At 28.2% G+C, this 19,003-nt stretch overlaps 1 protein-coding gene across 1 annotated transcript in view; it reads left to right on the plus strand.

Moving 5' to 3' along the window:
• The window catches only part of LOC110606087, a 23,345-nt gene extending 13,827 nt beyond the window's left edge, over nt 1–9,518 (plus strand). The window contains exons 4-7 of the mRNA XM_043951734.1: nt 4,495–4,716; nt 8,248–8,347; nt 8,418–9,239; nt 9,351–9,518. Coding sequence (XP_043807669.1) covers nt 4,495–4,716; nt 8,248–8,347; nt 8,418–9,233 — 1,138 coding nt within the window. The 3' untranslated portion in view covers nt 9,234–9,239; nt 9,351–9,518. The remainder of the gene's footprint in view (nt 1–4,494; nt 4,717–8,247; nt 8,348–8,417; nt 9,240–9,350) is intronic.
• Nucleotides 9,519–19,003: the final 9,485 nt, after the last annotated feature.

The following is a 19,003-nucleotide window of genomic DNA, read 5'->3' on the forward strand; positions in this document are numbered from 1 at the left end:
AAAATGATGGGGCCGAGAGTTACTCTTCTGAGCCCACAAAAAGGCCGGAGAGTAAAGAGTTAGAAAGAAACTACCGCCTAGAGAAGAGGCCTAGAAAGGAAGACGCTGACGTAGATTAGAAGTTAGAAAGATTGAAGGAGCAATTGTTGATGGAGCTAGAGGCCCGAGATAACAACAGTCCCTTGCTGCCAACCTCATCATTATTTGTACAACATATTCAGTAGGAGACAATACCAAAGAAGTTCATGATGCCAACCTTTGGCAGCCTATGATGGGACGGAAAACCCCTGAGAGCATGTTTTGAACTATAAACATTTATGGAGTTGCAGACTCACTCAGCTTTCTTGATGTTTCAAGGTCTTTCCGACCACCCTAATAGGGCCAACTCGAGCGTGGTTCAATAGCCTGGAGTCGGGGAGTATCAAGAATTTATAAACTTGGCCAACATATTTATCAGTAGATTTATTGCTGGGTTCCTACGGAGAGAAAGACGAGCTACTTAGAGACCGTCTGACAAAGAAAGAATGAATCCCTGAGAAAATATGTTGACAGGTTCAACTCGGAAGCTTTGTAGACACCCGTGCTGGATGAAGGAAGAGCTGTCGAGGCCATGCAAAAGGCACGATCTCTCTGAAATTCTTTGGGTTGCTATGCAGAAAGCCATCCACCATCTTATCAGAGTTAATGAAAAGAGCTAAAAAGTACATAAGGCAGGAATGGGGCCTTAAACAACCAGCCAGTTTGCCCAGTATGACAGAGACAAAGGAAGAGCAGGGGATGATAGAAGGTAAGATAAGCCAAAGAGAAGGCAAGACCGAGGCCTAGAGGCACTGAACAAACATCGATGGAAAAGAAAGGAGTAGAGACCCTTATCAGCCACGAGTCCCTGCCGAAGTCACTCCTTTGAATGTGTCTAGAGATGGGGCTCTTAGCAGCCCAGGATAAAGATTTCATGCAATGTCCCAAGCCCATGAGAGCGGAGGCAAGTAAAGGGATCCGGACAAATATTGTCAGTATCACAGGACACATGGCCATAACACGAACGATTGTTATCAACTAATAAGTGAGATAAAGAGGCTGATTAAGAGAGGCCATCTTAGAAATTTTATGAGAAAGCCTGAAGGGCAAAGGCAAACAGCAAGGAGCGACTGAGGAAAGACCCGGAGGTAGATCGGAGCACCAGTAAATGACAATTTCAATGGAATAACTAATATGATTATAGGAGGGACTGGAGGCTGTATGAGCCGGAGGGGAAGAAGAAATGTAGAAATGAAAATGAAAGTGGCATAGAGGTGATGCAAATTGCTGAGTACACCCCTATAACTATCTCCTTCTCCCCTAAAGATGAATAGGCTATTGTGGGCCTCCAATGGACGTCGTAAACAGAAGTTAAGTCCGGTTCAAGTCTTCTACGAAATTTAAGACTAATTGCTCCGCATCATTTTGTTCACGAAAAACATGGGTGAAAAGCATAGTGAACCCCTATCCAACCAAGCTTTTATAACTCTAACGATAACATCAATAATATAGTTACAAGGTGATTTCCATTGAGCAAGTCTACCACCCGAATATTATCAGGTTCTACAATAATTTGGTTGTAACCCATGAGCTTCACCATCTTAAGACCATGTGGCATGCTTCTTGCTCAACATTGAGCATAGACTTCCAAGTGTAGGACACAAGTGGTCCAAAATCTATATATGATTATGCGAGACTTCCACTTATGACTTTTCATTCAAAGGAATCCTTTAATATGAGAAAGAAAAAAAAATAGTGCTTAATTGATTATACATTCTGCCAAGTTTAAGACGTTAGTGGTCCAAAATCTATATATGATTATGCAATACTTTCACCTGTGACTTTTCATTCCTTAAAGAATCCTTTAATATGAGAAAGAAAAAAAAAGTGCTTAATTAATTATACATTCTGCCAAGTGTAGAACATGAGTAGTCCAAAGTCTATATATGATTTTGCGAGAACTTCCACTTGTAACTTTTTTCATGAACATGATAAAAGCAAAGAACTAAATATTTGATTTTGTTATTTTTCATATAATAAATGATTTGTAAAGGTGAAATCAAATATAACAAAAAGTCAACGGAGGTCATTTCATGATTGTCCATGTGAAAATAATCTTACAATGCAGAGCATAGATAAAATAATATTTTATTCCAAAGCAAGACATCGCCAGAATCTCAAGTTTTTTCATCCTTTATCCAGAGGTTTCATAATATCTTTTGCATAAAGTAGTTGACATCGATGTATCTACGAAAAAATTGAGAATATTACTACTTAATTATGTGATATATAAAAATTTATTTATTTATTTATTTTTTTAATTTTAAAAAATATATTAAACTATTTTTAAAATTTTTAAAATTTTTATTAATTAATATTTTATTAATTTTAAAAATTAAATATTTTATAAAAATTTAAAATAATCGTAAATATAGAGAAATTAATCAATAAATATTTTATAAAATTAAAACACAATAATGAATTTTTTTATATTATATGATAATTATTATATATAAAATAATAAGTATTTAATCTGTATAATTTAGTAAAAATAATTATTTAATTAATTTATTTTTAAAAATACACTATAGAGTCTCTATAATTGACAGCAATTCAGCTTACTAAACATGGGTCATCTCTAGATCCTGTTTAACTTTAAGGTAAACTATAAACTACAATTTAGGCCTTTCAGTTTATAAAATTTACATATTGCTATTTTTTATATTTTTTAAAATAGATTATTTAATTTTTTATAATTTTAAAATTTCAATAAATTAGTCTCTTTTATGTTGTTTTAAATTTTAAATATTTGAATGTAATACACTTTAATAGTGGTATAAACATTTAATTTCTTAAACAAATACCAATTAGATATAGATATATGTATAATAATTAAATACTTTAAATATAACTGAAACTTAAACCAAAAGTTAAAATCTCAATAAAAACAAAAGCATCTTATCTTTAATGTGACAAAAGAAAAAGGATTTAGCCTGTGACTTATCTTTCATTTTCTTGCTTCTGCGACCTATTTTTCAAGAAAATTCTGAATAAAAAAATAATCAGAAAAAAATAAATAAATTTTTAATGATGACTATTATTGAAAAGAATAGCTAACAATATTATAGATTAACTACTTGACAAATTTACTGTTTATTGTCATTTTAATTGATTAATTTGAAAAGGATTAATAAATGAAATGACTACTTGATTTACTATTATGCTACTATAGATTTAGTCTATTAATAATTATAATTTAACTCTGCTCTCTTAATTTTAATAAAAAAAATACTATTTAAAAACTTTTATATTATAATTAAAATTTTAAATTAATTTCATTATAAAATATATAGTATGATAAATAAAATTGATCCATTTTTATTATTTAAAAAATTACTAATAACATTTATTTAGTTTTTATTTGTTCCAAACCTCTACAATTCTGCATTTGTTTACAAGGATAATTTCATCAGCTCTCCCTCATATTTATATTAATCTTGATTTTTTTTTTGAATAGGATTAACTTTGATAGACATTACAAGAATTTTGTATAACTAAACATTATTAGAAAAATATTATTTTTTTAATTTCTTATAATCTTTTACCGTAAAACTAAATAATATAATATAAATTTATTGCATATATTTATGTATTTTAATTTATATAATATCAATAATATTGTAGTTTAAAAAACATTTAAATTGGCTGAATAAAACTATAATTAAATTAATTAAACTCGTTTTAAACCTAACTGCTTTCAAATTAAAATTATTTTAAATTGGTATTGCTTTGAATCAAAATCGATTTAATCATAAAATCCATTTTAGCCCAAAATTGATAGATTTATTGTTGGTCGCTGAAAAGAATCACAAATATGCATTACTAACCGTAAAAATATAATCTATTTTAAGGGAGGAGAAGAAACAACTTGCACTTGCACTGTGCTAATTATGTACCTATTATATAATTAATATATTAAAAAAATACTACTTTTTTTATTGGCGGAATCAATTATTTTTAGTTTTCACTTCTAAAATAATCTATTTTAAGTTTAAAATTACAGAATTATTATAAATTAATCTTTTTAAAATTAGTTAAAAATAATTTTTTAAATTTGATTTTAAATTATTTCAAATAAAAAATATTTAATTTATTTAAAATAATATTTTTCAAAGTTAATTTCTGAATTTAATACAAGATTTATTTGAAAAAATACGGTTTAATGCCTCCACCACAAAAAAACAGGCTATCAGTGACGGATTTAGCGACGGAAATTACTTCCGTCGGAAAAAAAAAATTAGCGACGGAATTAGCGACGGATCAGCGACGAACACTAAAGCTTTATATTTCTGACGGATTAGCGACGGATTTTTAAAATATTAGCGACGGAATTTATTCCGTCGCTAATCCGTCAGAAAATGCAAAAAAATATTTAAAAACCTAATCCCTCTCTTTCGGGACTCTTTTTGATTTCAGCCACCATTTTCCTCTCCTCTCTTCTCCTTATCGCTCCATCCTTCTTCTTGCCGCCGTCGCCGTCGCCGCCGCCACTGTCGTTCCCAGGCTATCGCGCGTTGCTGCGCCTCTCTGTAGCTGTTGCTGTTGCCGCGGCTGTGCCGCCATTGCTGGAGCTGCCACCGCTGCCGCACCACCGTTGCCACTCACCGCCGTTGCAACTGCCGATCGTCGCCACTCCATGTAAGTTATTGAAGGAATGATTGGTTGATCCTAATGTATGCTTGTTATACAATTTTTAATTTATATTAATTATTAAAATAATAATTTTGAAAAATATTAGGTGATTACTTAGCCATTGAGTTTGATGGGTTTTATTGCTTAATTGTTTGTTTTTATATTTTTTATTTATTTATTTGGGGTTTTGAGATTACATGATTATTATGTTACTAATTTTTATAAATTATGAAATATATATTATAATATGTTAAAAATAATGTGAAAATAAATTCATTAGTTATAAAAAAAAAATAATGTGGAATTATGAAATATAGCTTGTGTAGCAGCAAGCTTGCTGCTGCCTTGCTTGTGCAGCAGCAAGCATGCTGCTGCCTTGCTTGTGCAGCAGCAAGCTAGCTGCTGCACAAGCAAGGCAGCAGCTTGCTGCTGCACAAGCAAGGCAAGCTGCTGCTGTGCAGCACAAAGGCTTGCTGCTGAGCAGCAGCTACTGCTGTGCAGCTGCTGTGCTGCAGCAGTTGCTGTGCTGCAGCAGCTGCTGTGCTGCAGCAGCTGCTGTGCTGCAGCAGCTGCTGTGCAGCAGCTGCTGTGTAGCAGCAGCTTGCTGCCTTTTAAAAAATGACCTTTTAAAAAATATATATATATTTTTAATTTTAAGAGAATAAGTCATTTTATAAATTTCAAAATAATAATAATAATAATATATAATTTTATTAATATATATATGTATTGTTAAATTAATTACTTTATGTGCCTTTATTCAACTTTTCTTTGATATGTATTGTTAAATTGATTAGTGTGTTTGATTTGTTAAATTAGTATATAATTAAAGTTGAATTTGTTTATATTTCAGAATATATTTATCATGTCGGTAGATCGTAGATGGATGTATGAGCGACTAGATGAAAATGGCTTTCTTAATTCTGAATTTGAGATTGGGGTGGAGACATTTCTAAACTTTGCCTATGCACAAGTACAGTTTATATGCCAAGATAAAATTCGTTGTCCATGTTCTAAGTGTCAGAATAGGAAATTTCAGAATAGGCAAGATGTTACTTATCACCTTTGCAAAAGTGGATTTGTTGGAGGATATACTAAGTGGATTGCGCATGGTGAATCTATCACTCATGAAATAAATTCTGAACAACTTGAGGAACAATCTACTGATTATCTTGCTACAACCAACAATGTCAATGATTATAGAAGCATGGTCATGGAAGCAATGGATATAAATTATGGTACAGTTGGAGTTGGTAGTTCTGAAATGGGCAATCGAACCATGGAGCCGAACTTAGAAGTTTCAAAATTCTATGAATTATTACATGGTGCGGATGTGCCATTATGGGAAGGCTGCAATAATCATACCAAGTTATCTGCTGTATCTCAATTGCTGAACTTAATGTCAGAATTTCACATTAGTCATAGTTGTTTTAATAAGTTTATGAGAACGGTAAAAAGTATGCTACCAGAAGGAAACCTCTTACCAGATAATTTTATAATACGAAGAAGATGATGTCCACTCTAGGCCTTGGTTATACAAAAATCGATGTTTGTGTAAACAATTGTATGTTGTACTTTCAAGAAAATATCGACAGAACATCATGTACAATATGTGGTCACCCTCGATATAAACCAATACAATCATTTATGGGCGACGAAAAAAGAGACCATTTAAAGTGTTGCGATATCTACCTTTGATTCCTAGACTCTAAAGACTTTTTATGTCATCCAAAACTGCTCTGCATATGGTTTGGCATGCTTCTAACCAACATGTAGATGGTAGTATGGGTGCATCCTGTTGATAGTGAGGCATGGAAACATTTTGATCGCACCCACTCTTGGTTTGCATCTGATCCAAGAAATGTTCGGCTTGGATTATGTACTGATGGATTCAATCCTTTTGGGCAACGGTCTAAACCGTATTCTTGTTGGCCCGTAATTGTTGTAGTTTACAATTTACCTCCATGGATGGCAATGAAAAAACCTTACATGTTTCTGAATATGGTAATTCCAGGTCCTAAAAGCCCTGGAAAAAGCTTGGATGTTTTTTTGAGGCCTTTGATTGATGAGCTGAAATTGTTGTGGCATGAAGGAGTTTGGACTCATGATGCTAATTCTAACCAAAACTTTCAAATGAAAGCAGCATTGTTATGGACAATAAGTGATTTTCCTGCATATGGTATGTTATCTGGATGGAGCACACATGGTAGAATGTCATGTCCATATTGTATGGAAAATAGTAAGGCCTTTATACTTCAGCATGGTGGGAAGCCATCTTTTTTTTATTGTCATCGTCAATTCCTTCCTATTAACCATCCATATCGAAGACAGAAAGATAAATTTAGAAAAGGTTTCATAGAAAAAACTCCTCCACCTTCTCGTATGGCAGGTGATGTATACAACATCGGGTTAATTTGTTGAGTGATGTTGTGTTTGGAACAACTGCTGGCAAGCAAACAATACCGGGGTTTGGAGTACAGCATAACTGGGTGAAAAAGAGTATATTTTTGGGAGCTTCCATATTGGCAATCAAATTTACTTCGACATAATTTGGATGTTATGCATATAGAGAAGAATGTATTTGATAACATATTCTACACAGTTATGGATGTGAATGGCAAATCAAAGGACAATATCAAGGCAAGACAAGATTTGAAAGTCTATTGCAATCGTCCCGAGTTAGAATTGTTGTATAATAATGGTAAAGTGTACAAACCTAAAGCCACTTATTCTTTGAATAAAGAACAGAAACGGTCAATTTGTCAATGGCTTAAGGATTTGAGGTTGCCTGACGGTTATGCTTCGAACATTGCTCAGTCTGTTAGTGTGAATGATTGTAAATTTTATGGATTAAAAAGTCATGATTGCCACATATTGATGCAAAGACTGATACCAATTGCATTTCGTGACATATTGCCTAAAGCAGTTTGGGATGCTTTGACTGAGTTGAGTCATTTTTTTAGAGACATAACTGCAACCACACTCACAGAAGAAAATTTGAATATCTTAGAAAAAAATATTGTTGAGAGCATTTGCAAGATGGAGAAGATATTCCCACCCGGTTTCTTTGACTCAATGGAGCATTTACCTATTCACTTGGCATATGAGGCAAAAGTAGGTGGACCTGTGCAATATCGTTGGATGTATCCCTTTGAACGGTAAATGCAATACTAAATATTTACATATGGTGTATTGTAAATAAATGTCAAATAACCAACTAACAGTCTAATTTTTCTTTTACTAGATACCTCTTTGACTTGAAGAAAAAAGTCAAAAATAAAGTCCCAAGAAATGATGATGGTGGACATGTAGAACCTATGGGACGCCTTTCGATTTTCACTCATGCAGGTCGACCTTTTGGGCAGTTGGAACATGGCAGAATGTTGTCAAATGAAGAGTACTGTGCAGCACATTTATATGTGTTATTGAATTGTCCTGAAATTGATCCGTTTATTGAGTAAGTGATTTAAATTAAGTATTAACATTTTAATCATATAAAATAAAATATGTTACAAAAAAATTAATTTTTTTGTGTAGGATTTTTGATTCTCATTTTCGAGAAACAATACCAAATATCAGCGATCAACAAATTGAGCAAATGCGAGAGCGAGAACTGGCTAATTGGTTAAAAGACTATGTAAGTATTGCAAGTGATGATTTGAGCTTTAGCATTATTGTTGACTTCTAACTTAATATTTCAACATTAGGTGGGAAGGAACGAAGTTGATAACTGCATTTATCAAATAGCTCAAGGGCCCAGCCGAAAAGTACAATCATATAAAGGATATTTTGTGAATGGATTTAAATTTCATCGACATGATTATGGCAGAGAGCGAAAAACATTAAATAGTGGTGTATGGGTCAAAGGAAGTTGTTATAATGAATATGAAAGTGATTACTATGGCTTGCTGAATGAGGTATTAGAATTAGAGTACTTTGGAGAGAAAAACAAGATAATCATTTTCAAGTGTGAATGGTTTGACACTAATAGAGGGGTAAGGGTCCATCCTCAACATGGTCTTGTGGAAATCAATGTCAAATTAAGGCTAGCATCATCTGATCCATTTATTTTAGCTCAACAAGCTCATCAAGATTGCTATATTAAATATCCTAAAATCAATAAAGTCAGAGTTGACTGGTGTGCGGTTTTCAAAACCAAAGCTAGGAGCACTTACAATATTGGACCTTCCATGGTTAACAACAATTCAAATGAGCAAAACTCCAATGATGTTGCTTATCAAGAGGATGATGTCTCAAGACCTCAAGAAATTGTACCAACAACCGAACTTGATGATCCCACAATGTTACTTGATTCAAGTAGTATGGTTGAGGTGGATGTTAATGAATTGCAACAAGTGCAACAACCACTTGAAGTGGTGGAAGATGAAGATGAGGATGTAGAGGAAGAGGAAGAGGGAGAGGATGAAGAAGAGGAAGAAGACACTGAAGAGTCAGATGACGATTTAGAAGTTGATGGTATTGATAGTGATGATGATGTCAACTTAGAAGATGATTCTGAATGATACATTGTAAAGTATATCATATTTTTATATATATTCATAGACTTAATATTTGATTATTATTTTTTCTATTGTTTGTCTTTATTGTTAATTAAAACTAATGGACAATTATTTTTTCAGATGCCTCGAAGAGCAGTATCATCTAGAGGTAGAGGACATAGCCAGCAGCTCTCTATGAATGAAACAAATAATCCAACTGCAGATTGTACTTCTCTATCAGATGATTCAACAAATTCATAGATTAGTTTTTAGTTTTATGAACATTGTTAAGTATTATTCATTTATTTTAAATTTTATGACGATTGTTAAGTATTATTATGAACATTGTTAAATATTATGGATTTATTTTATATATTCTGAATATTGTTAAGTATTATGAACATTACTTATAATTATTATGAATGATATTTGATTTATATTCAATATGATTCTTAATTATAAATTATTTGATTATACAGGGAATATCTAAATAAAAACAGGGAACTATTTTTTGTGATTGAATTTTAGCATATTAGCGACGGATTAGCGACGGATTTGTGAGAATTTTTTTTTAAATTGTTACTATTTTCGACGGATTTCCGACGGAAAATTTCCGTCGCTAATTATTTCCGACGGATTAGCGACGGAATGTTCATCGGATGAATTGGAATTTCCGACGGATTTAGCGACAAAAGTTTTTCGTCGCTAAATTTTTCCGACTGAATTTTCCGTCGGAAAACCGTCGGAAATTTTTCCGACGGAGTTAAAATCCGTCGGAAATCCGTCGCTAATATTTCCGACGGATTTGCATTCCGTCGGAAAAAATTAGCGACATGACTTTAAGCGACGGACTTGAGTCCGTCGCAAATCCGTCGCTGAAAGTTTCAGCGACGGATTTTTTACTTTCAGCGACGGAAAAATCCGTCACTGATACCCTGTTTTTTTGTAGTGCTCAACTTTTATGCAAATTGATACAAGATATAGCTTGGTGTTAGTGAATTTCTTGACTAACTATAGCTAGTAATGCATATTTTTCAACTTTTATACCATCTTTAGTAATGGATAGTTGTCATCCATTGATTTCTTGGCTGTATTTAGCTAAAGTATAAATAACACTTATCAGAATTAACTTGATTTTTCTGTTGAATGTTTCTTTCAAAACTTTAAATTTAAAAATAGACTACTTTAATTATATTTAATAAGTGCTCTGAATATTAAATTATATTTTATGTATTCCAGTAATCGTGAATAATTTGTATTAATAATTTTATATTTTAATAAAATATGTGATATTTAATAAAAATTATTATTATTATTATTATTATACAAAGATACACAAAATAGAAAACATTAAAGACATACAACCCGTTAAAATAAAATGCATCAGATATTTTTTTTTGTACAAAGTAATATAAGAAAAATTAGAACTAAAACACAAATATATAAAAATTTCTCTGAGTATTTGAAGCTCTCGATTAAAATATATTAGTAAGAAAAGTAGAATTTAAAATAAAATAAATAATTATAAAAGATATATTATTAACTTATATTATAATTTATAGATACTTAATAATTTAATTATAAATTATAAAATAATTAAATAGTTTTCAATTGGCCGATTGCAACTACTACAAGAGTAATTTTTAAAAAATTATATTAAAATTATCTAAAAGAAAAAGAAATTGAATATAACACTCAATAAAGTCAAATAGATACTCTAAATATCTTGAACCATAATGGTTACTCATTACAAATCTTTCCCAGAACAGATAAAATTGATATTCATTAATTTTATATTTATTTTTTAAAATATTTCATATATTATCAATTAGACAATTTTTTTGTCATTTTCAACTAAAAATTCTAAAAATTTTTTATTTTAATTTATTTCATTTTTAATAATTATTATATTTAAATTTAAGTCTAATCAATAATTTTAATTATTAGATTTATTTAACGATTATAGTCTGCCAATCTCATCTCAAATTTTTTATTACTCAAATAATATTTAAATTTATTTAAATTTATTTTTTTAATTAATAATTTATAAAAAAATATATCATTATCAATAATTTATAATTATATAAAATATTTAAATTTTATTTTTAATTATAGTAATATTTTAAATGAATAAAATTTATTACACGTCTTTCTAAAAATGAATAAAACGCGTTTGTATGCATATATTTTTTTAACTGCATTTACAAGGGCTTATCTTCGTACTGGTCTGGAACTTACTGCAATCGAAAGGAACTAGCCTGAAAGAGATTAGGAAAAGCATTAATTAAGAATGCTTTAGAAATAATAGTACTTTTTTCCGTTTTCACTTTTAAAATAATCTATTTTAAATTTAAAATAACAATAAATTAATTTTTATTAAAATTAGTTTAAAATAATTATATTAAATTTAATTTGAAATTATTTCAAATAAAAATTTATTTAATTTATTTAAAATAATATTTTTTAAAGTTAATTTCTGAATTTGATGCAAGATTTATTTGAAAAAAACATGGTTTAATGCCTCAACTTTTATGATATAGTTTGTTATTAGGAAATTTCTTGACTAGCTATAGCTAGTAATGCATATTTTTCAATTTTTATACCATTTCTAATAATAAATAGGCGTCATCTATTGAATTCATTGATTTTTTTTAGCTGTATTTAGCTAAAGTATAGATAAAATTTATCAAAATTAATTTTATTTTTCTGTTCAATGTTACTTTCAAAACTTTAAATTTAACAATTTTATATTTTAATAAGTGCTCTAAATATTAAATTATATTTTATATACTCACATAAATATTACAAGTAATCGTGAATAATTTGCATTAACAATTTTATATTTTAATAAAATACATGATATTTAATAAAAAATTATTATTATTATTATTATTATTATTACACAAAATAAGAAATATTAAAGACATACAACACATTAAATAAAATGCATCAGATATTTTTTTTTAACAAAGCAATATAAGAAAAATTAAAACTAAAACACAAATATATAAAAATTTCTCTGAGCATTTGAAGCTCTCGGTTAAAATATATTAGTGAAAAAATTAGAATTTAAAATAAAATAAAATAAAAAATCATAAAAGACATATTTTTAGCTTATGTTATAATTTATAAATACTTAATAATTTAATTATAAATTATAAAATAATTAAATAGTTTTCCATTGGCCGTTAGCTACTACTAAAATTGTAATTGTTTAAAAAATTATATTAAAATTATCTAAAAGAAAAAAAAAATTGAATATAACACTCAATAAAGTCAAATAGATACTCTAAATATCTTGAACCATAATTTAAAGTATTTAATTATTATACATATATCTATATCTAATTGGTATTTGTTTAAGAAATTAAATGTTTATACCACTATTAAAGTGTATTACATTCAAATATTTAAAATTTAAAACAACATAAAAGAGACTAATTTATTAAAATTTTAAAATTATAAAAATTAAATAATTTATTTTGAAACAATAAGTTTTTAACTATTACTGTTAACTATATAAAATAATAATTTAATACGGCTACTTTACATATGTTTTTTAAGTAGTGATTTACTAGACTTCAATATAAAATAAAGATCAAAGACACAATCCTTCTTAACACAATGTCCTATAATTGGCAAGCAAATCAATGGAAGATTCTCAATTCTTCTCTTAGTATATTTTGAAAATATCATAGTCAACAAGTTAAAAAAGAATTGTTATCTACGAATAAAAGTTAAGTGATTCTCTAATTAATGATATAAAAAAATAAAACACTATTATAATGTGACTTAGAATCATGCTCAGTTTCTCATTATATTAAAAGATTCTTTAAACAATAAAAAGGTCTAAAAAATTTCTCTTCTTTTTGAGGTGCATTAATCTAGGGATATGAAAGTGCCCAAAGATTTAGGGGTATCCCATGGCAGTTGATCTCATTTCTTTTTAATTTTTATATAAAATACTTACTTTTAGTTTTAAATGCTAAATATATTAAGTGATAATGTTTCTTTTATAATTTATGTTAATGATTAGTAAAAGAATAAAAGTGTAATTTTATTAATTTATTTATTTATCCAGTACAAACTCCAGCAAATGATCCAACTCATGAGCCCTCTGTTGAGATCAATATATCTAATGAGGAAAATGAGATTGAACATCAAAATGATAAAGAGGAAAATGAGGTTGAACATCAAAATGATAATGAAGATATTGATGAGATTCAAGAAGAACTTCATCTCAATGAAGAGCAAGGGGAAAATGAACCTTCTGATGAAATGATATTGGAAAACTGTATAATATGATTTTAATATTAGATAAAGGGTGGAAGAAAACAAATTGGTTTTGGGGATGAATCATTTTCAAAATCTATGAAACAAATATAACTATTTAAATTATATATACTATTTATAAGTATGAGATAGGCCTCTCATACTAATAAAAGAAACAAACTATCCTTATAAGTATGAGATAGGTCATCCCATATTATTAAAAGAAACAAACCATTTCTTTGACGTAAACATCCAATTGCATCCTTATGCAGGTAGACTTGTTCCCCATATATTCTTAAATAATCATTTTTTATAGTTATTAACTTTAAAATCAATTATCAAATAATACAACAAAGCAAATAGAATAGCAAACATGAAACATAAGTTATCCCTTACTTAGGGAAGCCTAATAGGTCCAAGAATTAGAATTAAAGAAGGATGACAAATTAAAAAGCCAATAAATATGAGTCCATCCAAAAGAAGAATGAAATCACCACATATCAATATGCATGTTACAAGAATCCTAAAACCATAAACAAGCAATTAAAGAACTAATCAGAAATTTTTTTTAAAAAATACTAAATAGTATGAGTTTAAACCTATGATCCATAAATAAAAACTAGACTAATGAACTCAATAGCTCATCATCATCATTGAAATCCATTATATATATATGAGGTTTTTGTTAAGAAGTTGGATAGCCACCACGAACACTCCTTTGCTTCTGCTTTATTTTTGAAAATCTACAACGAAGAGCTTCCCCAACCAAGAGATACATCAATGCATCAACAGTAGTTCTCACGGTTGTTGCCACCAATGAACCCCTTTCTCACTTCAACTAGTCTATCTCTGCTGAATTCTGATTAGAGGTATTGTTATGTCAATTTCCTCTCAAGCTTGAAATTTTGATCCACAAATTAAACACCAGCAGTTACTTTTAAGAGATACATCAATGCATCAACAGTAATTCTCACTAGTTCTCACAGTTGTTGCCACCAATGAACTCCTTTCTCACTTCAACTAGTCAAGCTGAATTCTGGTTGCATTGATGTATCTCTTAAAAGTAACTGCTGGTGTTTCATTTGTGGTTCAAAATTTCAAGCTTGAGAGGAAATTGACATAACAATACCTCTAACTAGAATTCAGCAAAGATAGACTAGTTGGAGTGAGAAAGGGGTTCTTTGGTGGCAACAACTGTAGAAACTACTGTTGATGCATTGATGTATCTCTTAAAAGTAAGTGCTGGTGTTTAATTTGTGAATAAAAATTTCAAGGTTAGAGGAAATTGACATAACAATACCTCTAACCAGAATTTAGCAGAGATAGACTAGTTGAAGTGAGAAAGGGGTTCTTTGGTGGCAACAACTGTGAGAACTAGTGAGAATTACTGTTGATGCATTGATGTATCTCTTGGTTGGGGAAGCTCTTCGTTGTAGATTTTCAAAAATAAAGCAGAAGCAAAGGAGTGTTTATGGTTGCTATCCAACTTTTTAACAAAAGCCTCATATATAATGGATTTCAATGATGATAATGAGCTATTGAGTTCATTAGTCTAGTTTTTATTTATGGATCATAGGTTTAAACTCATACTATTTAGTATTTTTTTTAAAAAAATTTCTGACTAGTTCTTTAATTGCTTGTTTATGGTTTTAGGATTCTTGTAACATGCATATTGATATGTGGTGATCCCATTCTTCTTTTGGATGATCTCATTCTTCTTTTGGATGGACTCATACCCTAAGTAAGGGATCACTTATGTTTCCCGTTTGCTACTCTATTTGCTTTGTTGTATTATTTGATAATTGATTTTAAAGTTAATAACTGCAAAAAATGATTATTTAAGAATATATGGGGAACAAGTCTACCTGCATAAGGATGCAATTGGATGGTTTGTTTCTTTTATTAATATGAGAGGCCTATCTCATACTTATAAGTAGTCTATATAATTTAGATGGTTATATTTTCTTATTGATTTATATTCAAATTATTATTAATATATTTATAGTGTAATTTTATTTTGTTTTATTAAAAATTTGTCTATCACTCATTTATTCAAAAAATTTCTTTTACTAGAAATTTCATTTTCTTTTAAAAAGAATTTATATAAAATTTCTTTAAAAAATATGTTTTAATGTTTGAACTCTGTGCAAGTGCCCTTGCCAATTAATAAAGGTATGCATTAGAGCGCATTTTCCTTTTATATGAATATATTAAAATAGTTATGCAGTTCCCTTTTATATGAAAATAATTATATATATATATAATTATTTTAGTATATATATATATATATTATATTTAGAAATTTAATCACTTAATATTAATATGTAGACATGGAAAGTAGTCTTACGTGCAACATCAATTTCATTTGTTTTAAATTTATGCAAAGATAAACTTTATTTCATCATTTTTGAAAATGTAAGAATCTCACATATAATGAGAAATATTATACAATTTAATTGGTGTAAAGATGTAAATAATTAATTAAATTATTAAAAATTGATAGATGTAAATAATTAATAGATAGTTTAAATCTCTTTTTGACTATAGAAATTGAAAATAAAGAAATTAAAACAATAAATGTGTGCCGAAAAAGGAGATGATGATGTAAGCTTGACTTGCATGATATAATTAGGACTGAATTATTTCAAAAAATTTGAAAAGCTTCATGCAGAGCTAAACTGAAACGTAAAAAGGGAGAGTGGAGGGAGAAGGAAAAGGATCATAAATTGGAGGTACAACAAAAGAAGGGCACTGGGCTCTTAGAGAGTGAAAGAGGCAAATGGGACTTTCCTCTGGAATTGGACTTTTATGGAAAAATGGGCTCAGTGAGGACTGAATGATTTCAAAAAATTTAAATGCAGTTTGATCTTACTGAAATATACTAAAAAGAATCGTATTATTACTGAAATATATTAAAGAGGATCATAAATACGATGTACAACAAAGGAAGGGCATTGATGCTTAGAGAGCGAAAGGGGCAAATGGGGCCCTCCTCTGGAATTGGATTTTTTTGGAAAAATGGACATAGTTAGGATTGAATGATTTCAGAAAATTTATAATTAAATTAATAAGTACTTTATTTTCTCAGTAATATATTTTAACTTATTAATTCATTCACTACTTTGTTAAAAACAAAATTATGATAAAGATTTATTAATGTAATAATTTGCAAATAATTAAACACTTTAATGTTGTTGATTATTTTATAAATTTTCACAAACTATGGGAACACACTTTTAAACTTATCAAAATAAAATCATTCGAGAAATTATGATTTTTTTAAAAAATTAAAAAAAAATAATTATTTTTATATATGATGTAATTTATTTCATTGATATTTTAATTAATATGAATCGACAGTGAATTAAATATTTTTAGGCGTTTCAACCAAAAGCTTTAAGTGCTCAGATATATTTTTATTGAATACTGAGCTAATTTCTTCAAGACAATGGAAAGAAGAAGAAGCAGCAGCAGCAAGAGGTAAGAAAATGGAAAGAAGAAGAAGCAGCAGCAAGAACTATTTTCTATTTAATAGCAGTAATGATAATAATTATTATAATAATTAAAAATTAATTAATTCTTTTTTATTAAATGTCACATATTTTATTGAAATATAAAACTGTTAATGCAAATTGCCATGACTATATAATTTAATTTTCAGGGCATTTATAAAAATATAATTAAAGTAGCTTATTTTTAAATAAAAATATAATTTAAAGCGTTGAAAGGAATATTGAACATAAAATTAATTTAATTCTAATTCGCATTATCTGTATTTCAGCTAAACATTACCAAGAAATCAATGGACTAGCATGCATTACTAAACTTGAAATAAAAGTTGAAAAATATGCATTGCTAGCTAGTCAGGAAATTAACATTGAAAAATATTATTTTAAATAAATAAATTAAATTTTATTTGAAAGAATTTAAAATGAAATTATTTTTTAATATACTAACTATCGCTAATTATTTAGTACTCAAAATCATTTTGATCGCTATTTAATGACTAATTAGCGATCAAATATTGGTCGTTAATTGAGTGCCTAAATAAAATAGACAACTGAAAATTTAGTGCTAAATTCATCACTATTGAATCATTTACTAGTGAGCTCAAATTGGTCGCTATTTAATGATAAATTGATAGCTATTTTGGTCGCTATGTCGTTACTGATTATGAATACTATTATGAAAAAAATTTAGTAATTTCTAAGTTCAAAGTTTAAATATAGTAAAATCTTGCTTATCAAAAAAAAATTATAAAACACAAAAGCAAAGGTTTTAGATGTAGTATTTCAAGTATTAGCGAAGAAAATAATTTTCCTTTCATTTGTGTCAGCATTTTGATGTGTCTTTAATTGATTAAAAATTATAGAAAACATATGAAAGATTCATGCAATCTGAATCAATTAATTTTATATTTATATAATAAAAATTAAATAAACATATAAAAAAGGCAACTAAATGCATTTCTACATGGCAATAGGCATTGTTTGATGGTTAAATGATAGCTAAAATGAGAGAAATAATGGCATTATAAAAAATGCCTTTAAATTTCTTAATTATTTTCAATTACATTTAAATTTGAAATTAGATGATTTTTTATTATTTAAGCTGATTTTAAGATTAGTTAAGAAAATCTTAAAATATATAATTTTATAAATAGATAGATGTTGATTTGAATTTACAATACATTATATTTTTTATTAAAATTTATTAATACATATATTAAAATTATATCATAATAGTATAAGAAAGTTTTGGAGATTGAAATTTTATTCTGATAAATTTAATAAAATTTAAATTATGTTGAATTTTTATTTAATTTTCTTAGATAAATCTAAATTTTATTATAAATTTTTTGTATTAAAATTAAGTTAACGATTTAAAACTTTTCAATGGGAAGGAGAAAAAAAAAATTACTGCTCTTATTTTTAAGTATTTGTATAAAGTTTAGTAAACCTACAACTTAGCACCTTTAGATTTAAAACCAAACTATTTAGTTCATCACTTTTATAATAATACAAATTGCTCCAAACTTTTTTTTTTTAAATTTTCAATTTACTGTTTCTTATTGTAAAATCAAAATGTCCTTAACTTGAAACAATTAAATGTTTAAGTTTTTATTTTATTAGTAAAATAGTCCATTAATTAAATTTTATAATTAAATAATTATTGTATTTTATAGTAAATAATGATATATTAATACAATCAAGGGAATATTGGTATCTTTATGTAATTAATGGTAAATTGGAAGAAAAATAAAATAAAGGGACCAATTTATATGTATTATAAAAAGTGAGGGTCTAAACGGTTTTGATTTTAAATTTACTTGGATTAAATGGTAGATTTTACCAAACTTCTGGAAACTATGTTATATTTCTAAAGATTTTCAAGACGAGAACCAGTTGATAGTTCAACACTGGAAAAAAAATATATATATATATATATGTCAAGTCTAAGGGTTAACCGCCCTGATTCTGTCTGAATCAGTTTAATTAAATTTTTTATTTTAAATTTTATTT

Source organism: Manihot esculenta, chromosome 16 (assembly GCF_001659605.2).
Source record: "Manihot esculenta cultivar AM560-2 chromosome 16, M.esculenta_v8, whole genome shotgun sequence".
Taxonomy (NCBI): Eukaryota; Viridiplantae; Streptophyta; class Magnoliopsida; order Malpighiales; family Euphorbiaceae; genus Manihot; species Manihot esculenta.